Source organism: Strix uralensis, chromosome 8 (assembly GCF_047716275.1).
Source record: "Strix uralensis isolate ZFMK-TIS-50842 chromosome 8, bStrUra1, whole genome shotgun sequence".
NCBI classification, from domain to species: Eukaryota; Metazoa; Chordata; class Aves; order Strigiformes; family Strigidae; genus Strix; species Strix uralensis.
The window spans coordinates 32,096,371-32,112,541 of NC_133979.1; the positions used below are offsets into that span (position 1 = coordinate 32,096,371).

The following is a 16,171-nucleotide window of genomic DNA, read 5'->3' on the forward strand; positions in this document are numbered from 1 at the left end:
GAAATGCAGATCTAGGACACTCCCAAGGCTGCAGAAAAGGAAGAGAGAGAGAATTATAAGATCAAAGACTGAGAAAATGGGGCAGCACCACCTATGTATGTATCCAAGCAGCAAGAGTTATACAACACAACACCAGAAGCAATATACATTTAAGTTGAAGAAAAGTAGCCAGAAAAAAAGGAGATGCCGTGAAAGGAGCCATGGGCTGAGACTTGAGCTTTCTAAGTACCAAAGGAAAAGTACATTGTGCAATTTTTCAAGCCCAGCATTTTACACACTAGGGCTAGAACAGAAGCTGCCAAGTTGTACTGCAGTACTAGAGACATGAGAGTTGACAGTTTCCTAACTGCCAAGTTGGAAAATTGGCATGTTTAACCATCCTAAAGCTAGGGGAGGTTTCTTGAGGAACACAAGAAGAATAACAAATATTAGAAGACATGTCAGAAAATCCTTAGCAAGTTCACAGAAGTGTTGCTGATATCTAAACCACCATCAGTTACTTGAATAACTCTTAAGAAGAGCAGCAACAGACCTCTCTGACCAACACTAGGAAGGCTCAGGAGACACAAGCATTACCAGTGATGGATATTTACCACGTGCTGTGCCCTCAAATGGATGTTGACTGTAGAATGCTGTACAGCTTAAAGCACGGAGAGGACAGTGCGGGAGCAGGGGAGTGCGTGGCAGCAGCCTGTGGAGAGAAGCAAATGCACCTGCAGAGGCCCATGGCAAAGCTATGTTCTTAGATAGAGAAGCAGATGTAGCAGCACAGAAGTTGATAAACCAGCTCATCTCTGAGTAAGTGGGAATACAGTTGTGCTGCTTACATCTTGCAACGCTTTTAGCAATAAAGAATGACACGTCAGTAACACCAAAGAGCAGAGCTCAGTCATAGGGGCTACTATTTTTTGTTTTGGCAGTCTGACAAAAATGAAGGGAGGGTCAAAATATGCACAAAATGGCGATACTAAGTTGCTAAAAAGCCTAGACCATTTTCATTCTGCTTTACATATTTTTCTTGGTGAAGCATTCGGCTGAGACAAGCCACTAATTTTACAGACTTTCCATAAGTGTAATTTAGCTTAACCAATGGGATTGTCTTTATTTTCCATAGTGAAACTGTTTTGCTGTTCCAAACCTCATCTGCTTTAGAAAGCTCTGCATCAGATTTTTTCTCTGGCATTGGTGGCATATAAAATACATCTGGGGGCTTCCAAAGGAATCATTAAATGCAACTGCTGTAATAAGCTAGCCAGCCTTCTGTTTTCAATATTATGCAATCACGAACCATTAATTTAGCAAGATTGTTTCTTCTGCTAGTATCTACCTTTTTTACTTCCAGACTGAATGAACCTTACCTATCATACAGAGGTTTGGGATGATTTGAAATAATGAATAGAAAAACAGAATTCTAATCATCCAGTTAGATAATGTGCTTCTAGATTTACCCTTATATTTACCTTTTATTTTATGGTAATTCTTCTGCAAAGTCCGATAAGCAAGGTGTACTGTTTATACGTGAATAAGAGATTGCTTCTGAAATCCTACATACTCATTAGAAAGTGCAGAGAGCCTTAAGAGTATTTGCACATTTGCTAGTTAGCATAAATATGCATTTTGTAACAAATGACCTAGCTCCTTTCTGTTAAATCGTTTCCAGTTTAAGTCAGTCAGTGTTTCCTGAAGCAAATCTTGGTTCTGTTTTCTGTATAGCTCATTTTGTAACTCCTTGTTATTTGATCAATTTCATTTATCCATTGAATGCTATTTTTATTATAACTAGCATAACCAATAAGGTAGTTTTATTGTGGAACTAGTGATACATTTTATGTGGTAAAAAACTTCTACTGGCTTCCACCACCGAGTCTGTGAAAAGGTGCACTAGAACGCATAGGAAAGGACTTTGGATAAGAAAATACTGAACGATTACTGAGAGTTTGTTGCAATTATGTGTGATCAAATTCCAGCATGATCTCACGACAAAAGAAAGGGCTTTTAAAACAACTATTGTCACACAGAAATCAGAGCCTAAAATGGAAATTACTAGGAACAAGTATTCCAAAACAATTACCTTCTGGGTTAAACCCTAGCTCCATTAAAGCCAAAGGCAAAATTCCCATTTACTTTAGCAGATACGTGGTTTCATATGGTTACAGGAGACAACCTGCGAAAGCTTAAGCCATTCAAAATAGAGAGACATTAAATACTACTATACATTTTGCAATAATAATTCATGCCCATAATACAGGATTATTTATGCTTGTGTAAGGTTTCAAAGCCTTGGAGAGCATCTGCTACAGGAAGTCAGAGAAAAATTGGCTGGGTTTTTCATTCAGAACAAACAACAAGAATCTCAGAAGGAATAAAAATACTTTTCTCTTACCTTTCAAGTACTTTCAGTTCTCTTGTTCAGAACCCTTCCAACGCAGCCACCACTTGCAAAGGTAATTTGAGCAAGCTGAAAGGTCACCAAATCCTGTCTCCTTCCCCCTCCAGCTGCAAACCAGCAGCAGTCCCTGCGATGAATTTAAGTCTCATAGACCAGATGAAAGGAACCAATAAAGGCCTCGGGGTGTTGCCCTCCCACAAACCACCTAAGGCGCGTGCTAGTCTGGGGAGCGATTCCCCTACTCAGTATCAGTCTTGCACACCAGCAGAAAGAACCATTCCCTATTCATTTTATGTCTAGTCAAAAGCCAGAAAGCCTTTCCAACCCTGTAAATCGCAGCAAACATCCCAGAATTATCAACCAAGACCCATGTATTGATGAGCACATTTGCAGTATTAATGATGTGAAATTCAGGTGGAGTAATACAGAAAGCAAAAATAAAACACCTTTTAAAACCAGCAGTAGTTAAACACAACACTGCACTTATCTAGCACAATACTTTAAAAAAAAACAAAACAAAACAACTTCAAGAACTTAAAGGAAAGCAAATTATGCACTGTAGGCATTGTTAAGGTATCCACATGATTCTTTTAACCATGTGCATTATTGATCCCAGTTTTTAGCTAACAAACTGCCTCAGATTCTAACTAGTTGCTTTGCTTTATTGCAGCCAGAAGCTGTGTGGAGGGAGCTTAAAGATAGCAGCAGCCTAAGGGCTACCAACATAACACCATTAGCCCTTGCCAATCTCAGTCACCACAACAGTGGGGTGAAATCAAATACAGCATGCTTACTGCACTCAACTCTGCAAACACCACTCACTCACACTGGAGCTCCATAATTTATCACTTAGTTTGTATTTTTTAAAGCTGTAAGCACCAAACACAGTCCTGGACAACCCTGTTACAGAAAGGGAAAGATAGTGCTGCAAGGCAACATGGATGGTCCCACCTCCACAGCTGATTACACAGGTGATGCTACTGAGCAAGGGAGGGATTCAGACCTGACTGAAAAAAATAGTTCTCCTTCCCACACTCACTAGTTCCTCATTCAGCTGGACCATCCAACAAACACAGAGAGACCAAGTTCCCTAGAATAAAATATTGTAGAAACAAATGCATGCTCTAACATCCAAATCCCCTTTGGATCACATCAGCTGCTTCCTTTATTTGCTCTGCTGATATTCTACAGATTGCTTTTATCAGCTGGAAAGCTGAAAAAACAGCAAGTTATACACAATAGCATCAGGGAACAAAGCTTGAACTTCTCTCTCAGCAAACACCAGATACCTACTTCCAAGCCAGTCGTGCACTAACACACCACATCACCAGGAAGCACAGTCACAAACAGCCTGAGTTTCAAACTGGATGCTCACAGAAAGGTTGCAGCCCACAGGCTGTGCAGGCTGAGCTTTGCTGCTGCTGCAGTTTCCCTCTGCAGACAGACCCTCACACAAGTTTAAAAGCAGCCTTTCGGCTTCTCAGAGTATGAAGGGAGCACAGAGAGATGGGAAATGAGGCCAGTGACAAGCATCTCACCTCTCCATGGCTAATGAGACCCATCTAAAGCAAGAAGTGAAAATAGCTACCCCTCCGTGCCACTTTAATGCTCTAACAGGTATTACAGTGGCTTCAGCTTGGCACATCCACAGGACAAAAACTTTCAGGGTAGGTAACACCTGGGTTGGCAAGGCAGCCAGAAACTGAATAGACTGTGGAGAATTAACCACTTCATCAGCACCAAAAATGACCTCTTTCCACTGATCACCATCAGCCTAGGTGGGTAACTTACTGTGGAAGCTGATGCTGCTGACTGCAGCATGGATAATAAAATCTGACTGCAGTAGACTGCCAGTCTGACCACTTCCTACAGATCACACCTACATACTTCAGGACCGGTATAATATAGCAGGCACCTAAGTAAAACACCTGGCACACAGACAAGTAGCGTGACAGACTGAGAGAGTCCATCTTCTCGCATGACTTTTTGCATGTAGCTAACAAGCTGATATGAACAGAAAATTTAATCAAAATTATTAATTCAACATCAAAAATGTAATGGATGTTTTCCCTGAAATCAGGACATAGACTTATTTTAAACACTGCCTAAGTGAAGTCCCAGGCGGTAGGACAGTTTCTCTCACCAACGGGGCAGCTAAGAACAACAGAAGCAGAATTTCCCATATATTTTTCATTCTTCAGGATTATTATTATTCAATTTTGTCTGTAAAATACTGTAACTTACCCAGAATTCATGAGTTAAAAAAATGCAAAACACTGATAGAGATTTTGGAATAGTCCTAGGCAATAAGCAAGCGAAGAAACTCTTAAGAAACAAAACTAAAAGTGCACTTAGGAAAGCAGCTGGCAGATAACCTAATAAATACACAGCGATGACCAGCGTACAGGACAAATGTGCTTTTCTGGCCAGAGACCCCACAACGCACTGTGATGTCTCTGCATCACATTTTCCTGGTGGGACTCTTTTCCCTGTCATTTTTACACACTTTCCTCTTCAACCTCGGATGCTTTTGGTCCGCCCAAAGTCGGATCCTGAGGTTTCTGTGGGAGGTACCAGCCCCCTCTAATGACGGCCGGTGCCAGCGAGGCTCGACATCAGCACCGCGATATACAGCACGACGCTCTAAAGCGGTTTGGGTTCTTCTTTTTTTTTTTTTTTTTTCTTCCTCCCCCCGCAAAGGCACTGGAAATACAGTTTCACTGCAGAAGGACGCACGGGAGAGCGAAGGCCCGACGGCGGGGCAGGCGCTGTCAGCCCCACACCCCACAGCGGCGGCAGCCCCCTTCCCGCCCGGCCTAAGGCGCATGCGCGGCGCCGCCGCTGCGCACCGACAAGATGGCGGCCTCCATGTTAGGCTGGGCGCTGCGGGCCGCTCGGCAGGTCAGCCCGGCTGGTCAGCTCTGTTCCCTCCCTCTCCTTCCCCTGCGGGCCCTGTCCCGCCCGGCTGAAGCGCCGGGCAGCGGGCAGGGCCCGGCGAGGGTGCTGGGGGGCTGTCAGAGCGCTGGGGGCGGCTGGCTCGGCCCCGGCCCCGCGTCGGTCCCAGCCTGGGTTAGGCCGCGGGGTTCGGCGGCGGCGGCGGGAGCAGCGCGGGTGCGGGCGTAACTTCGGGTTGTTGGCGTCGCCGGTATCGTAAATTCTTTGCGGATTTCCGTGAACTAAACTGGATTGCATGCCATCATTCTGTGGCAGGAGCTGCACTGCAAGGAAGTAACTTGAAAAAGTCTGACAAAGAGACGTTTATGGGAACAATTCATACTTAAATTGAGCAAACTGTATGTGCAGCAGGTGGCTATTATAAACTTTATTTTTTTAACTAGGTTCTCCCCTCACCCTGCACAAGGCAAGTGCGGAGCTACTACGTGGACTGGAGGATGCTGCGGGATGTCAAGAGAAGGAAACTGGCGTACGAGTACGCGGACGAGAGGCTGCGGATCAACGCCATCCGGAAGAACACCATCCTTCCCAAGGAGCTGCAGGTACCGGGCCGCCGCCCCGTAGCTGTGCCCCGGCCACGGGCCCTCTCCTGGCTCCCGCTGACGTGACCCACAGCAGCCGCTTCGCAGGCCTGAGCGGCTGTGCTGGGTCACCATCGCTTGCGTTTCCCTAACCCACGAGCCCAGAATCACACCGTATTGCGTAGTTGCTGCTGGTGCCCACGCGTCTTCAGAGCCTCTGCCTTTCGGGGGTGTATTCATCAGACTAGAGGTTGTGTGTGGTTGGGTTTTGGTTATTTTTAAAACCAGTGCTTCTCATGTAAGCAGTATATATAACACCACATACACCGAAGTCTGATTTTTTTTTTTTTCCCCCCTCACATCTGTCACTAACATTCAAAAAGCTATTTTCCTTATTTTTGATGATATAGGATATTATATGGTTACTTATAGTTTCCTAAATAAACTTTAGATTTTTTTGCTTATTTAAAAATCTGGAAGCTGGATCCAGCCAAAACCACCAATTTGTTCAATTAGAAATACTTAATTTTATTCCTGGCCTGAGCTACAAGCATGTAAAAGCTACATCAGATCTGGGCGTTAGATCTGCTCTTAAAAATGCACATATTCAGTACCCTGCTCTCAGCCTTCCTTCCTAAGCATTAAAAACATTTGCAAGTATCAGAAATATTCCTGTATGTATTTGATCTGGCCATGCCTAGTTGTGGTGAGATCCTTTCACACTTAAACATCCTGGCAGAGAAGTCTGCTTTTATATGTTGACTTTACCATTCTCTTGGCAAGTCTAGTCCATGTTGGATGTCTTTACAGAACAAACAAACAAACCAAAACAGAGACGGCAGCTGGCTTTGCTTTTGGTATTCCTCAGCTGCTTTTGTCACCTTCTGAAGTCACTAAATCATAGCAGCAGTTAGAATGAAGAAGACGACATTGAGAAAGTAACTTTTTCCTCCCATACAAAATGCTGTTTGGGCTCCAAATTTAGTTTTAAAAAGTTACGAGTTTTCTCTGAAAGCATAGGCTACTTTCTGAATAAAATCTTAGAAATTAAATAGGTCAAAAAAGTAGTGCAAGTGTTTGGCTGTACTAGGTGAAGTGTATAGCTATATACACAGGTAAGATGCACAACTGGACAAAACCAGTAACTGAAATATGTTCTGAAGACAAGAAGTCCCACTGACCTTGGTGTTACTGAAGTTGAAAGTCACATTGCTGTCTTGATACCACCTTCCTTCGAAGGCCAACATCCGTTTAGAAGATAGCCTTACACTACTGCTTTTCAGCACTCCTGCAACATAATGGGAGTTTTTGTAGCCCAGCTTCAGACCTTCCTTTTACCTCCCAACTGTGATTTCTTACCATGACTGAACACAGGATTCTTCGGGCCCTTCTGTCCTTCAGAAAATAGCATATTAAGAATGCTGCAATCAGGGACACTTACTTAGCCTCAAGCGACTTCCTTTAGGCTGCATCTCCTTGCTGAGCTCACTTGTCCTTCTGATGTTTCAATTGCTGCTATGTGGTGCTTCTGAAAACTGTTGAGCTCTTACTGTACATAGGAAGACCTTCTCATTAGAACAGAGACACTTTGACTTGTCTTCCTCTGCCTGTATCTCCTTCCAAAGTATACTATGAGATTCCTTTTACTGACATCAAACTGTATTACCTGGCAAGGCAGTTAATAAGGAACATAATATTTAACTTCAGCTTATTTTAAAGGAGTAGCCCACTGTGCAACATGGACAACACCAAGCAGATTTTTGACTAATGAGAATTACTGGCATGAGGTTGTTCAGTCTGTATAGTAAGGTTAACTTTGGGGTCTCCATGTGGATCATTTTACATTTGCTGTTGGGATACCCAGAAAGAAAGGCCCAAGTGAGGAAGACGGGCGTGAGTTCCTTATCAAATAGCAAAGCATCCTCATGAGGCGGTAGAGGAGATTGTGGTGGTACCTGCTCTACAGCTAGATTTTGAGGTCTGGCAATAAGCCCCCTCAAAATCCTGGGGAACACAGGTAAACTCTAGGCTGTGATCTTCTGTTTTAGGAAGTGGCTGATAAAGAGATTGCTGACTTGCCCCGGGACAGCTGCCCTGTGAGGATCCGAAATAGGTGTGTCCTGACATCCCGCCCTCGGGGGGTGAAGCGGCGTTGGAGGCTCAGCAGAATTGTTTTCCGCCATTTTGCTGACCATGCTCAGATGTCTGGGGTACAGAGGGCTATGTGGTAGATCACCACATGGATATACATTCAGGCAGAAAACGGGAAGCAGGCTCCACTTGTGTGTTTGAGTAATTAAAGCATGACTGTCCTGTTCAGGAGTCCAGCATTAATATCAAACTAATGAGGAAAGGATGAGAAGCCATGCCGATTCATTAAACTCACTGGATTGCAGTTGGTATCAGGTGACAAGAAGCAGCATATCTGCACTGAACTGGTCTGTATGAGAGGCGGTTTTATTCTGAGGAAAAAAAGTTGACTGTTGCAGAACTAAGCTGAGATTTGTGATACGGGCAACATTAGAAATAAAGACATACAGCACAAGGCTTGTTTAAGCAGTTTTTTTTGCCACCGTACGGTACGTTCACCATGGTAATTCGGGTAAAAGCATAAATGAAATTGCACAACGGGGCAGAGTGCTATTCTGCCATGAACAAGGGTGAGCATGAACTGAAAATAAAAATGGCCTCAAGTTAAGTTACTCTTGCTATGCAAACTTTATATTAACAAGCAAACAAAGTGGATAAAGGACCTGTTAGAAACAACACCGTGCTAGTATTTATCTCCTGCTTGTAGTGCAGCACTTGGTCCAATGCTTTAAGAACAAGGTAGGAAGTCCTAGTCCAGACCATAATAAGGTTAATGGCTTCCTTAATTCATAAGGTAACATCAAACAAATCTGTCCTTGGGAGACACACAAGAAGGAAGCAGGAAGGAAACAACAAGCCTGCTGCTAAGCTCATGTTTGCCCTGTACCCTTCTTCAAAGCAGGGCAATAAAGGGGAAATGGCTGCCCTGTCCCCCCCACTAGCCGTGGGGCTGAGGGGCTGCAAGAAACAGGCCCAGTAAAACAGTTCTACCATGGAATGGAAGGCACACAGGCAGCAAACAGACAGCAGCCCCTCACCCCCAGTTGAGTCAAATTTTGGAGTATAAGCTATCTCAATCTACTTCATACTCTGTTAATACCACAGGATTAACACCATGTTTCTGCTCAGCTATCAGGTGCTTCAGATAGTGGTTCTACTTTCTTCAGCATTTCTCCCTTTGTGACAAGCTTTACAGTTCAACATCTAATCAAAAAACCACTCCCCATGTAGGGAACATGACATGAGCCCCAGCAACCAGGTGGTTACAGCTGTCACTTGCAACAGAAAGGCCTTGACCCATCCTGGTTTAGAATTCCTTTTCTTTTACATTCTGTTCTCCATTTCACAACACTCCACTCATCTGAGATGCTTTTTCAAGGAAGGGTAAGGATATACCTATGCTCCACTCTTCAGGAAATGGTGAACCACTTGACTGAAGGAAATGCTTTATAAGCTCTTTTATTTAAATATTTTCTCCAACCCAAAATGGAAAATGACTGTCTTTGCTTGGAAGAAGGTTGTGTAAACAATGATCTTTGCAGCACAGCGTGTCTCACATGGAAGATCAGTGTTAAGGCGGCCCTTAGAGTACTTTCAAATATCCATTGGTATGTCCCCTTTGGATTGCTTTTCTCTGCTTTCAACCCAGGCTTTGTTGATGGTGCGCTTCATTTCATCATCCCCTTCTGCGTACATCTTTTTTAAAAGGTTCATAAGCCCTTCACTAGGATCTGAGGTGTCGTAGGCAGCCTTCCTGCAAGATGGATACATATGAGAAGATCAGGTATAGCCAACAATCCCAGGCAAAAAAATTAAATGCTAATATTTGTTTGAAACATCCTGGTAACATGATTTTGCTTTGGTGAAGTCTTTAGACCCTGGCAGTCTTCAGTCACACCTCAGGCAGCTTCCAAGTAGGGGCAATCCTAAAGAGTACCCTTAAACTAAGTGCAAGTTGAGTTGTATACCTAGAGCTGTCCCACTAAGGATGGCGGGAAGCATTCTGAAGGAAACATGACCCTGGAAGCATACCCAAAATTAATTTTAGGAAGCAGGAGTGGAACGTAACAGACACAAAGCGCCAACATCTGTCTGTGCTGTCATGTGACAAGTGAATAAAAATAGAAAAACCACCACATTGAGCTCTGTGAACACATTCACAACCCAAAAGACATTTTCTGCTTCTCATTTTTCAGATTATCTCCAGAGGTTGACTGATTTTTTTAACACCTTGCATTTCAAAGCAATTTTCTCAATTTAAGCAGCCAGCTGACCAACAGTGCCACCCACATGGTAAGCACCTGGGTATGACACACCCCACAATACCAGATGATACATAATGCCTTCTCTGGCAAAACTGCCTCCCTCTAGCCTGTTTTCTAAAATCCTCTAGGTAGTTTCTAGAGCAGCTGCAGGCTATCTGAAAAACATGCAGATCAAAAGAGATCAGCAGAGGGAGCAAGTTCCCCAAGCACAGAGCTAACAGCCAGTCTTGCAGACCGAGCTGTGATTCTGGAAAGGCTCATTCGGCCACACTGTAAACCCTCAGCACTTTGAGTAAGGCGGCAATACTGGCCGTGGCAGGCTGGGCAGCACGCAGGACTTCACAAGATACAGGTTTAGCAAAACGACCCTGTCCCTCCTGCAACCTGCATTAGTGGTCAAATCACCTTCTCTTCATCTCCAGTGATGTCATTTGAGAGGGGAAGGTAGTTTTGCTCTAAGGTCAGGTACGGTTAGTTAGGACTAATCAGTTTTAGCAAATCATCCTATAAATATACACAAAATGAGTAGTTGGCAGGCATAACTTTTGAGAAAGTGAGCGCTTCCATGCTTCAAGGTGGGTATACACATTCTCTTCTCGATAAGAACATGTGTGTGTATTGTAAAATAATAAAAAATTATTGTATGATATACTCCATTTTATATATATATATATATATATGTCTCTTTTCCGCAGCTCTTTCCTGCTGTAGTTTACCACCTTTATATATCCAGTGCCTAAGCTGCTTGTAGGATGGCTCCCAAGCTCCTGAAGTCATACAAATTAGCTTGAGACTTCATGTAATGACCTAGGTAAGCAAAGACCTGTTTTGCCAAAAGGATGTTGGGATTTTTGTGCAGGCACCTCACACACAGGTGACAAAATAATAATTACTTCAACCAGCAGAGCTGCAGAGATTATCTATGTATTTCTATATAATATACACAATCTAAAAAAAAAGTCATTGTCACTAGAGCAGTTTTTGCAACCAATGTAGCCATCAAAATATAAGTGAATCTTTAATTGGCTGATTACCTTTAGCACTCTCCCTGCAGGTCTTATCCATCATACTTCCTATGATGCAGCCTTCAGCAGCAGCAATAAAACAGTATAAGAGTGGCAAACAGCTACTCAAAGCGTATCTCCTCCACTGCCAGCCCTACTAGTACCAAAAAAAACCCCCAACCTAATGATTCTCTCAGGGGCTTGTCCCTCAGAGCAGCGACTCTGACAGTCTGGCTGCACAGGCAGCACAGATCTGCTCTCCTGGCAGTCCTAAGGTAGTGTGGAGAACAAGAAATGGGGAACAAGATGGAGCATTGAAGAGACACTTACTCTTTCTCTTTGCTTTCTTTTTCCACTTGAGTGAGACATTCCCATTTCTCCTCCCTCTTCTTCCTACACATCACAAGGACCGTGTCTGTCTTTATCTGCATGGAGAACAGCAAGGCATGAATTTAGAATGCTTCATAAAGAGTCACTAGTCACAACCACAACAAGCAAGGTTAGCTTATAACAAACCTCTTTCTATACTCGCACATTTATAGCGGGTAGAAATTAGAGTATGTACTCAGCTTCGGGTACAAAGTATTAACCTCCTTGTAGACATTTAAATGGTATGATTAATATAATACTAGCAGAGAATTACAGTACTGATACAGAAAAACCACGCAGCGATTCTCAGGATGCTGAAGTACCCAGGACTGTCTGGTAAAGGATGCCTGTATTTACCAGACTTCTCCACAAATACCAAGTTCAGGTAGAGGCTCTCCCAATTTATTTCTCCAGGGATAAGAAACTAGTTTTAGGGCATTGCTTAATCTTGCAATACGTTTGCAAGTTACCAAGCAAGGCCTGTTTCGTTGCAACCCTGACCTAAATTTCGCAAAGAACTCCTGCGTGCCACAGCAGACAAGAGTCTGCTGGAGCTTTAGCTTATCAAGTACATGATCACTGCTTCCTTTTACACAGTGCTAGAAATCACCAGAGCACCACCCTCATTTATTTCAGTTGTTTTAATTTTACACTGTCCTAGTTTTAGGGCAATTTCAAATTGAACAATCATTTCTTCAGAGCTGATGTCACTAAGCACAGCCCACAACTGCACAGAACACACACAAGGTATCTGACCCATCCCTAAGCCCAGAAAGGTGCTACAAATAGCGGAGTATGGACACTATTGCCAGTTGCAGTCAGTCATCAGCAGCAAAGTGTCACTAGTGTTCAATTCTGGAGCAACACACCCTCACGAAGGCAGAGCAGATTCCAGACTTTGGGTATTAAGCCTATTTAAGCTTCTCAAGATTTTGGTCTGCTGACAAGTCTCTCGGACTTGAAAATTGCAAAGAATTTCTCAGAGGTATTTAAAAGCACAAGGATGCAAATGGATGCTTAGTAGAATTCTCTGCTTAATTATTTCTGAAATCCTGTCAGAGCTATTAAAAAAAAGCATACAATATCCAGACATGATCTTTTGAAATAGAAGCCCATAGATTCCAGAGAATAATTTCACAGTTACAACAATTACAGATTACTAAGGATCATGTTGACAGTGACAAGGCTTTACAGACAGAAGGGACTGAAGGTTAGCACCGAGCCTCTTGAACTAGAGTCCGGCAACGAACATGGTACCTTGTGAGGGACCTAAATATCTCTTAACAGCCGAGGTGCACTGACCTTTCTAGAGCTGCCTTCCACAGAGATGGGTTTCAGCAGGTTGTTGAAGGTCATGGTGTAGTTCTTCCCGTTCAGATTCTTCACTAGCAGATCGAATGACCTGGAACCAGAAAGCAGGGGAAGAAGAGCACAAATAATTCCAATCATTGTAAGACTGTTGTGCCTTGCCACCAAAAACAATGTCTGAAACCCCTTTGGCAGGTGTATTGCTTTGGAAAGCACATCAGCTGGCTTGAATTACTTTCTCCCCAGGGCTTTCAAATCCTCAGTTCAATTTAATACTGAGGACTTAAAAGGACCTGTCCAGACTTCACAACAGATCAAGATCTTCAGGGTTCATTCTACCTCACTGGTCTCCTACAACCTTGGAAAGGCAGATTTGCTTAATGTACGCTTCAGTTCTGTCACCATCAAAAACCAGGGCTAACACTACATATCCTGTCAAATGGGATCAGGTGCAATAAGCATTTGTAAAATGAAAATCCCCTGATACCCTCTAATGAGAGCTATACTTAAGGCTATGTGGCAAGTCCTTCTAAAGGCTAGTATCACTCAAATTTAAAGGAAAAAAAAAAAGAGGGACTGTGGGGGGGTAAGGGCTGATCCAGAACAGAACTCAACACAACACATTCCTGAATTTCAAATAGTGTTCTTCATCCATGCTGTTCCCTGTGGCGTGGTGCAACAAAATGAACTCACCTCTCTGTGAAATTCACCTGCACATTCTCAGCTGGAAGCTTCTGGACTCCATTTAAAGAGATGTAAATCTTAATAAACTTATCTGACTGATCCCAACCTGCAAGTGAAAAAAAAGATTAAGTTCTAGCTTTCCTCCATAAACTTCCTGAATTCCATTCCAACTCCCCCCCACAAAGTCCCCCAGCAATGACCAGGATCTCTGCCTTATTGAAACAATCTTCAGAGGGGTAAGGGGAAGACATGAATTATTCAGGAACAATTTGAGAGCAAAAGGAGGTTTTTTTTCACATGTTGCCCTGTTCCCTAATTCCTGCAGATTCTGAGAAAAACCCCCATATCAACTCAGGTGAAAGGGCAGCAACTCTGTGCAGGGGGAGCCAGAAGTAGCTGTCTGCTTTTGCTGCAGTTTCCTTGACCCACTTTTCCCCCTGCTCTCCGCATGGCAAGTATCTTGAGCAATTCCCTCTCCTTTCACCTACATGGTGAGCAGAGAAGCCACAGCTCACTCCTCCATTGCTGCTAAGCGCTAGGCAATGGAAAAATACTAGCTGGTACAGGAGGGATCATTAATGCATCCCACCAGTACTATCGCACAGAACTAATACACACTGTGGTTGGGATGGCTCAGTAAGCACATAGCAGCTTTTAAAGTGGGGTCTCCAGTATGAAATAAACACTTAATAAGGCTTCTCTATAATGCTAAGTGGCAACTGCAACTCATATTAATGCTGCCCTGCCTTCTCCTCAGAGAGACGCTGGGCCTCTAGGAAGCGTTCAGAAAAGTAATCCTACCATAATTGTTTATTTTCACTGTGTATCCTCCCAGCAACGACTTGTCTTCCTCTGCCACATCTTTTGGCTTTGGTGGAGGCTGATTCTTGATTTCTAGCTCTAGCTTGTGTTTCTCAGTCATGAGGACATCACGAAGTCGCTTCCTCGTGGCTTTTGTAAGCAATTCTTTAACCTCTTCCAGATCTTTTTGTAACTGGTTCGAAAATAAGTCACACGTACATATTAGATACAGTTCTTTTTACTCAAGGTTCACACCTGAGCGCTTTCAGTCGTGACACTTTCAAATTTCCCAGCTGTAGCAGTGTCAGGTTTATCGGGTCAGTGGTTTCCTGTCCCTCTACGCCCCGTTAAACACGAAGCCATCCGCTCCTCACTCCCCAGCCGCCCGCGTTTTCACTTCTCGACCAGCGCATATTCCAAGGTTTCACCTTTCAATCAATTAAAAAAAACAACAGAGGGACAGAAGCGGGAGGCTTGCCCTCAGCAGGGCCTGGATGCCGCCGGAAGCGCACAACACCGCCTCAGGCGCAGACCCCCGCACCGCCCAGCGGCCGCCCAAGCCGCTGCCCGGCCCCGCGTCCCCCAGCACGGCCACGCCCCGGCCCCGAGCCCCGCTCCGCCCCGAGCCCCCGGTTCCAGCCAGGACCCGCGGCGGGGGGGCGGCGGGCCCGGCTCACCTCCTCGCGCGCTGCGGCCATGTCGCGTGCGGCGCCCCCCCGGCGGCGACGGCGGCAGCAACAGCTCCCGCGGCCCCTCTGGAACCTTCCGGCCTCCCGCCCCGCCCACGCAGCGCGCGAGCGGAAGTGACGCGCCGCCGCCGCCAGCCCGCCACGCCCATTCCGCTGGGCGAGCGGAACCGCGGGGCAGTGGCCGAGGGGCGGGGCCACGGGTCTTCCCGCCTCCGCGAGGCGCTCAGGGGCGGCGCGCGGCCCGGCGGCCCATAGCGGGCGGTTCCCGCCGACCTGAGGGAGCGGCGGGCGGGCCCGGCCGGGCCTCCTGCGCCACCGCAATCGCTGCTCTTGTAGAGGAGACTTGGAATGACTTTGCCGAGTACTGCGACCTCGGTTGTAGTTGTCCAACAAAAAGAAGTATAGCGCGGTGTTTCTCGCCAGCGTTAGTAAATCAGCGAACTGAACAACAGCAAAGAGCTTCTGTATCCCCAGGTCACGGTCGGGCACTAAAATTTCCCAGAGGGGAAAGAAAAAAAAAAAGGCAATGGAAGAGTCAGGGTTTGCCTCTAGATGTCTTTTATAAACAACGGAACCCCAGGCAGGATACAGCCCTTCAGCATTTAAAAAATAGGTTTCTCTCAAAGAGGGTGCCAGTGAAAACACCTATTTTAACAAATTGAGGCATGCCAGCTCATTTGCTGATTTACGGGCTTGGGTTTTTTTTTCTCTTTGAAAGTGAACATCCAGGAATTAATCTGTAAAGAAGGGTTTGTTTTGTACCAGGTATGGAGGGAAGATAAGATCGGATGAAGTTAAATTCATAGAAAACCTGAAGCCAAGGATTTATGTTCAAATCTGCATCCCACACAGCAGTTTTAACAGATGTTGTACTGAGGTGTTTATTACAACCTTCTAGTCCAGTGCTTCCAAGATGTGCAGCTGAGAAAGGGTTGGGAAAAATCTGCATAACTAACTCTGGTTATGTTTAATTTTCACAGGACTGGCCCTCAGCCTGTCCATCTCCAGGAATAGCATTTTAAGCTGGGCTAGCTGATTTTTATCCAGAAAATACAATATGGTCAACTGGAATTTTCTTTTGTGGCATGGTTATTTA

General features: G+C 44.7%; 3 protein-coding genes across 4 annotated transcripts in view; 1 reads left to right on the top strand and 2 right to left on the bottom strand.

Annotated features, from left to right (window-relative positions):
• The window catches only part of TNN (tenascin N), a 29,892-nt gene extending 27,409 nt beyond the window's left edge, over positions 1 to 2,483 (bottom strand). The window contains exon 1 of the mRNA XM_074877273.1: positions 2,384 to 2,483. The gene's annotated coding sequence lies outside the window, so the exon portion shown is untranslated. The remainder of the gene's footprint in view (positions 1 to 2,383) is intronic.
• Positions 2,484 to 5,153: 2,670 nt separating this feature from the next.
• MRPS14 (mitochondrial ribosomal protein S14) lies at positions 5,154 to 8,410 on the top strand. Of its 2 annotated transcripts, XM_074877075.1 has the most exons (4): positions 5,154 to 5,290; positions 5,728 to 5,886; positions 7,914 to 7,978; positions 8,186 to 8,410. In XM_074877075.1, the coding sequence occupies exons 1-4, from the start codon at positions 5,246 to 5,248 to the stop codon at positions 8,208 to 8,210; spliced, it is 294 nt and encodes a 97-aa protein (XP_074733176.1). In that variant the 5' UTR covers positions 5,154 to 5,245; the 3' UTR covers positions 8,211 to 8,410. The 2 variants fall into 2 exon arrangements, with proteins under 2 accessions (XP_074733176.1, XP_074733175.1); XM_074877074.1 differs by having other exon boundaries at positions 5,155 to 5,290; positions 7,914 to 8,410.
• A 979-nt stretch (positions 8,411 to 9,389) lies between these two features.
• Positions 9,390 to 15,174, bottom strand: CACYBP (calcyclin binding protein). Its single transcript, XM_074877073.1, has 6 exons — positions 15,064 to 15,174; positions 14,387 to 14,579; positions 13,595 to 13,691; positions 12,896 to 12,995; positions 11,555 to 11,649; positions 9,390 to 9,709 (listed from the first exon to the last, which is right to left on the bottom strand). Exons 1-6 carry the CDS (start codon positions 15,082 to 15,084, stop codon positions 9,550 to 9,552), a joined length of 666 nt encoding a protein of 221 aa, XP_074733174.1. The 5' UTR covers positions 15,085 to 15,174; the 3' UTR covers positions 9,390 to 9,549.
• Between the last annotated feature and the right edge of the window lie 997 nt (positions 15,175 to 16,171).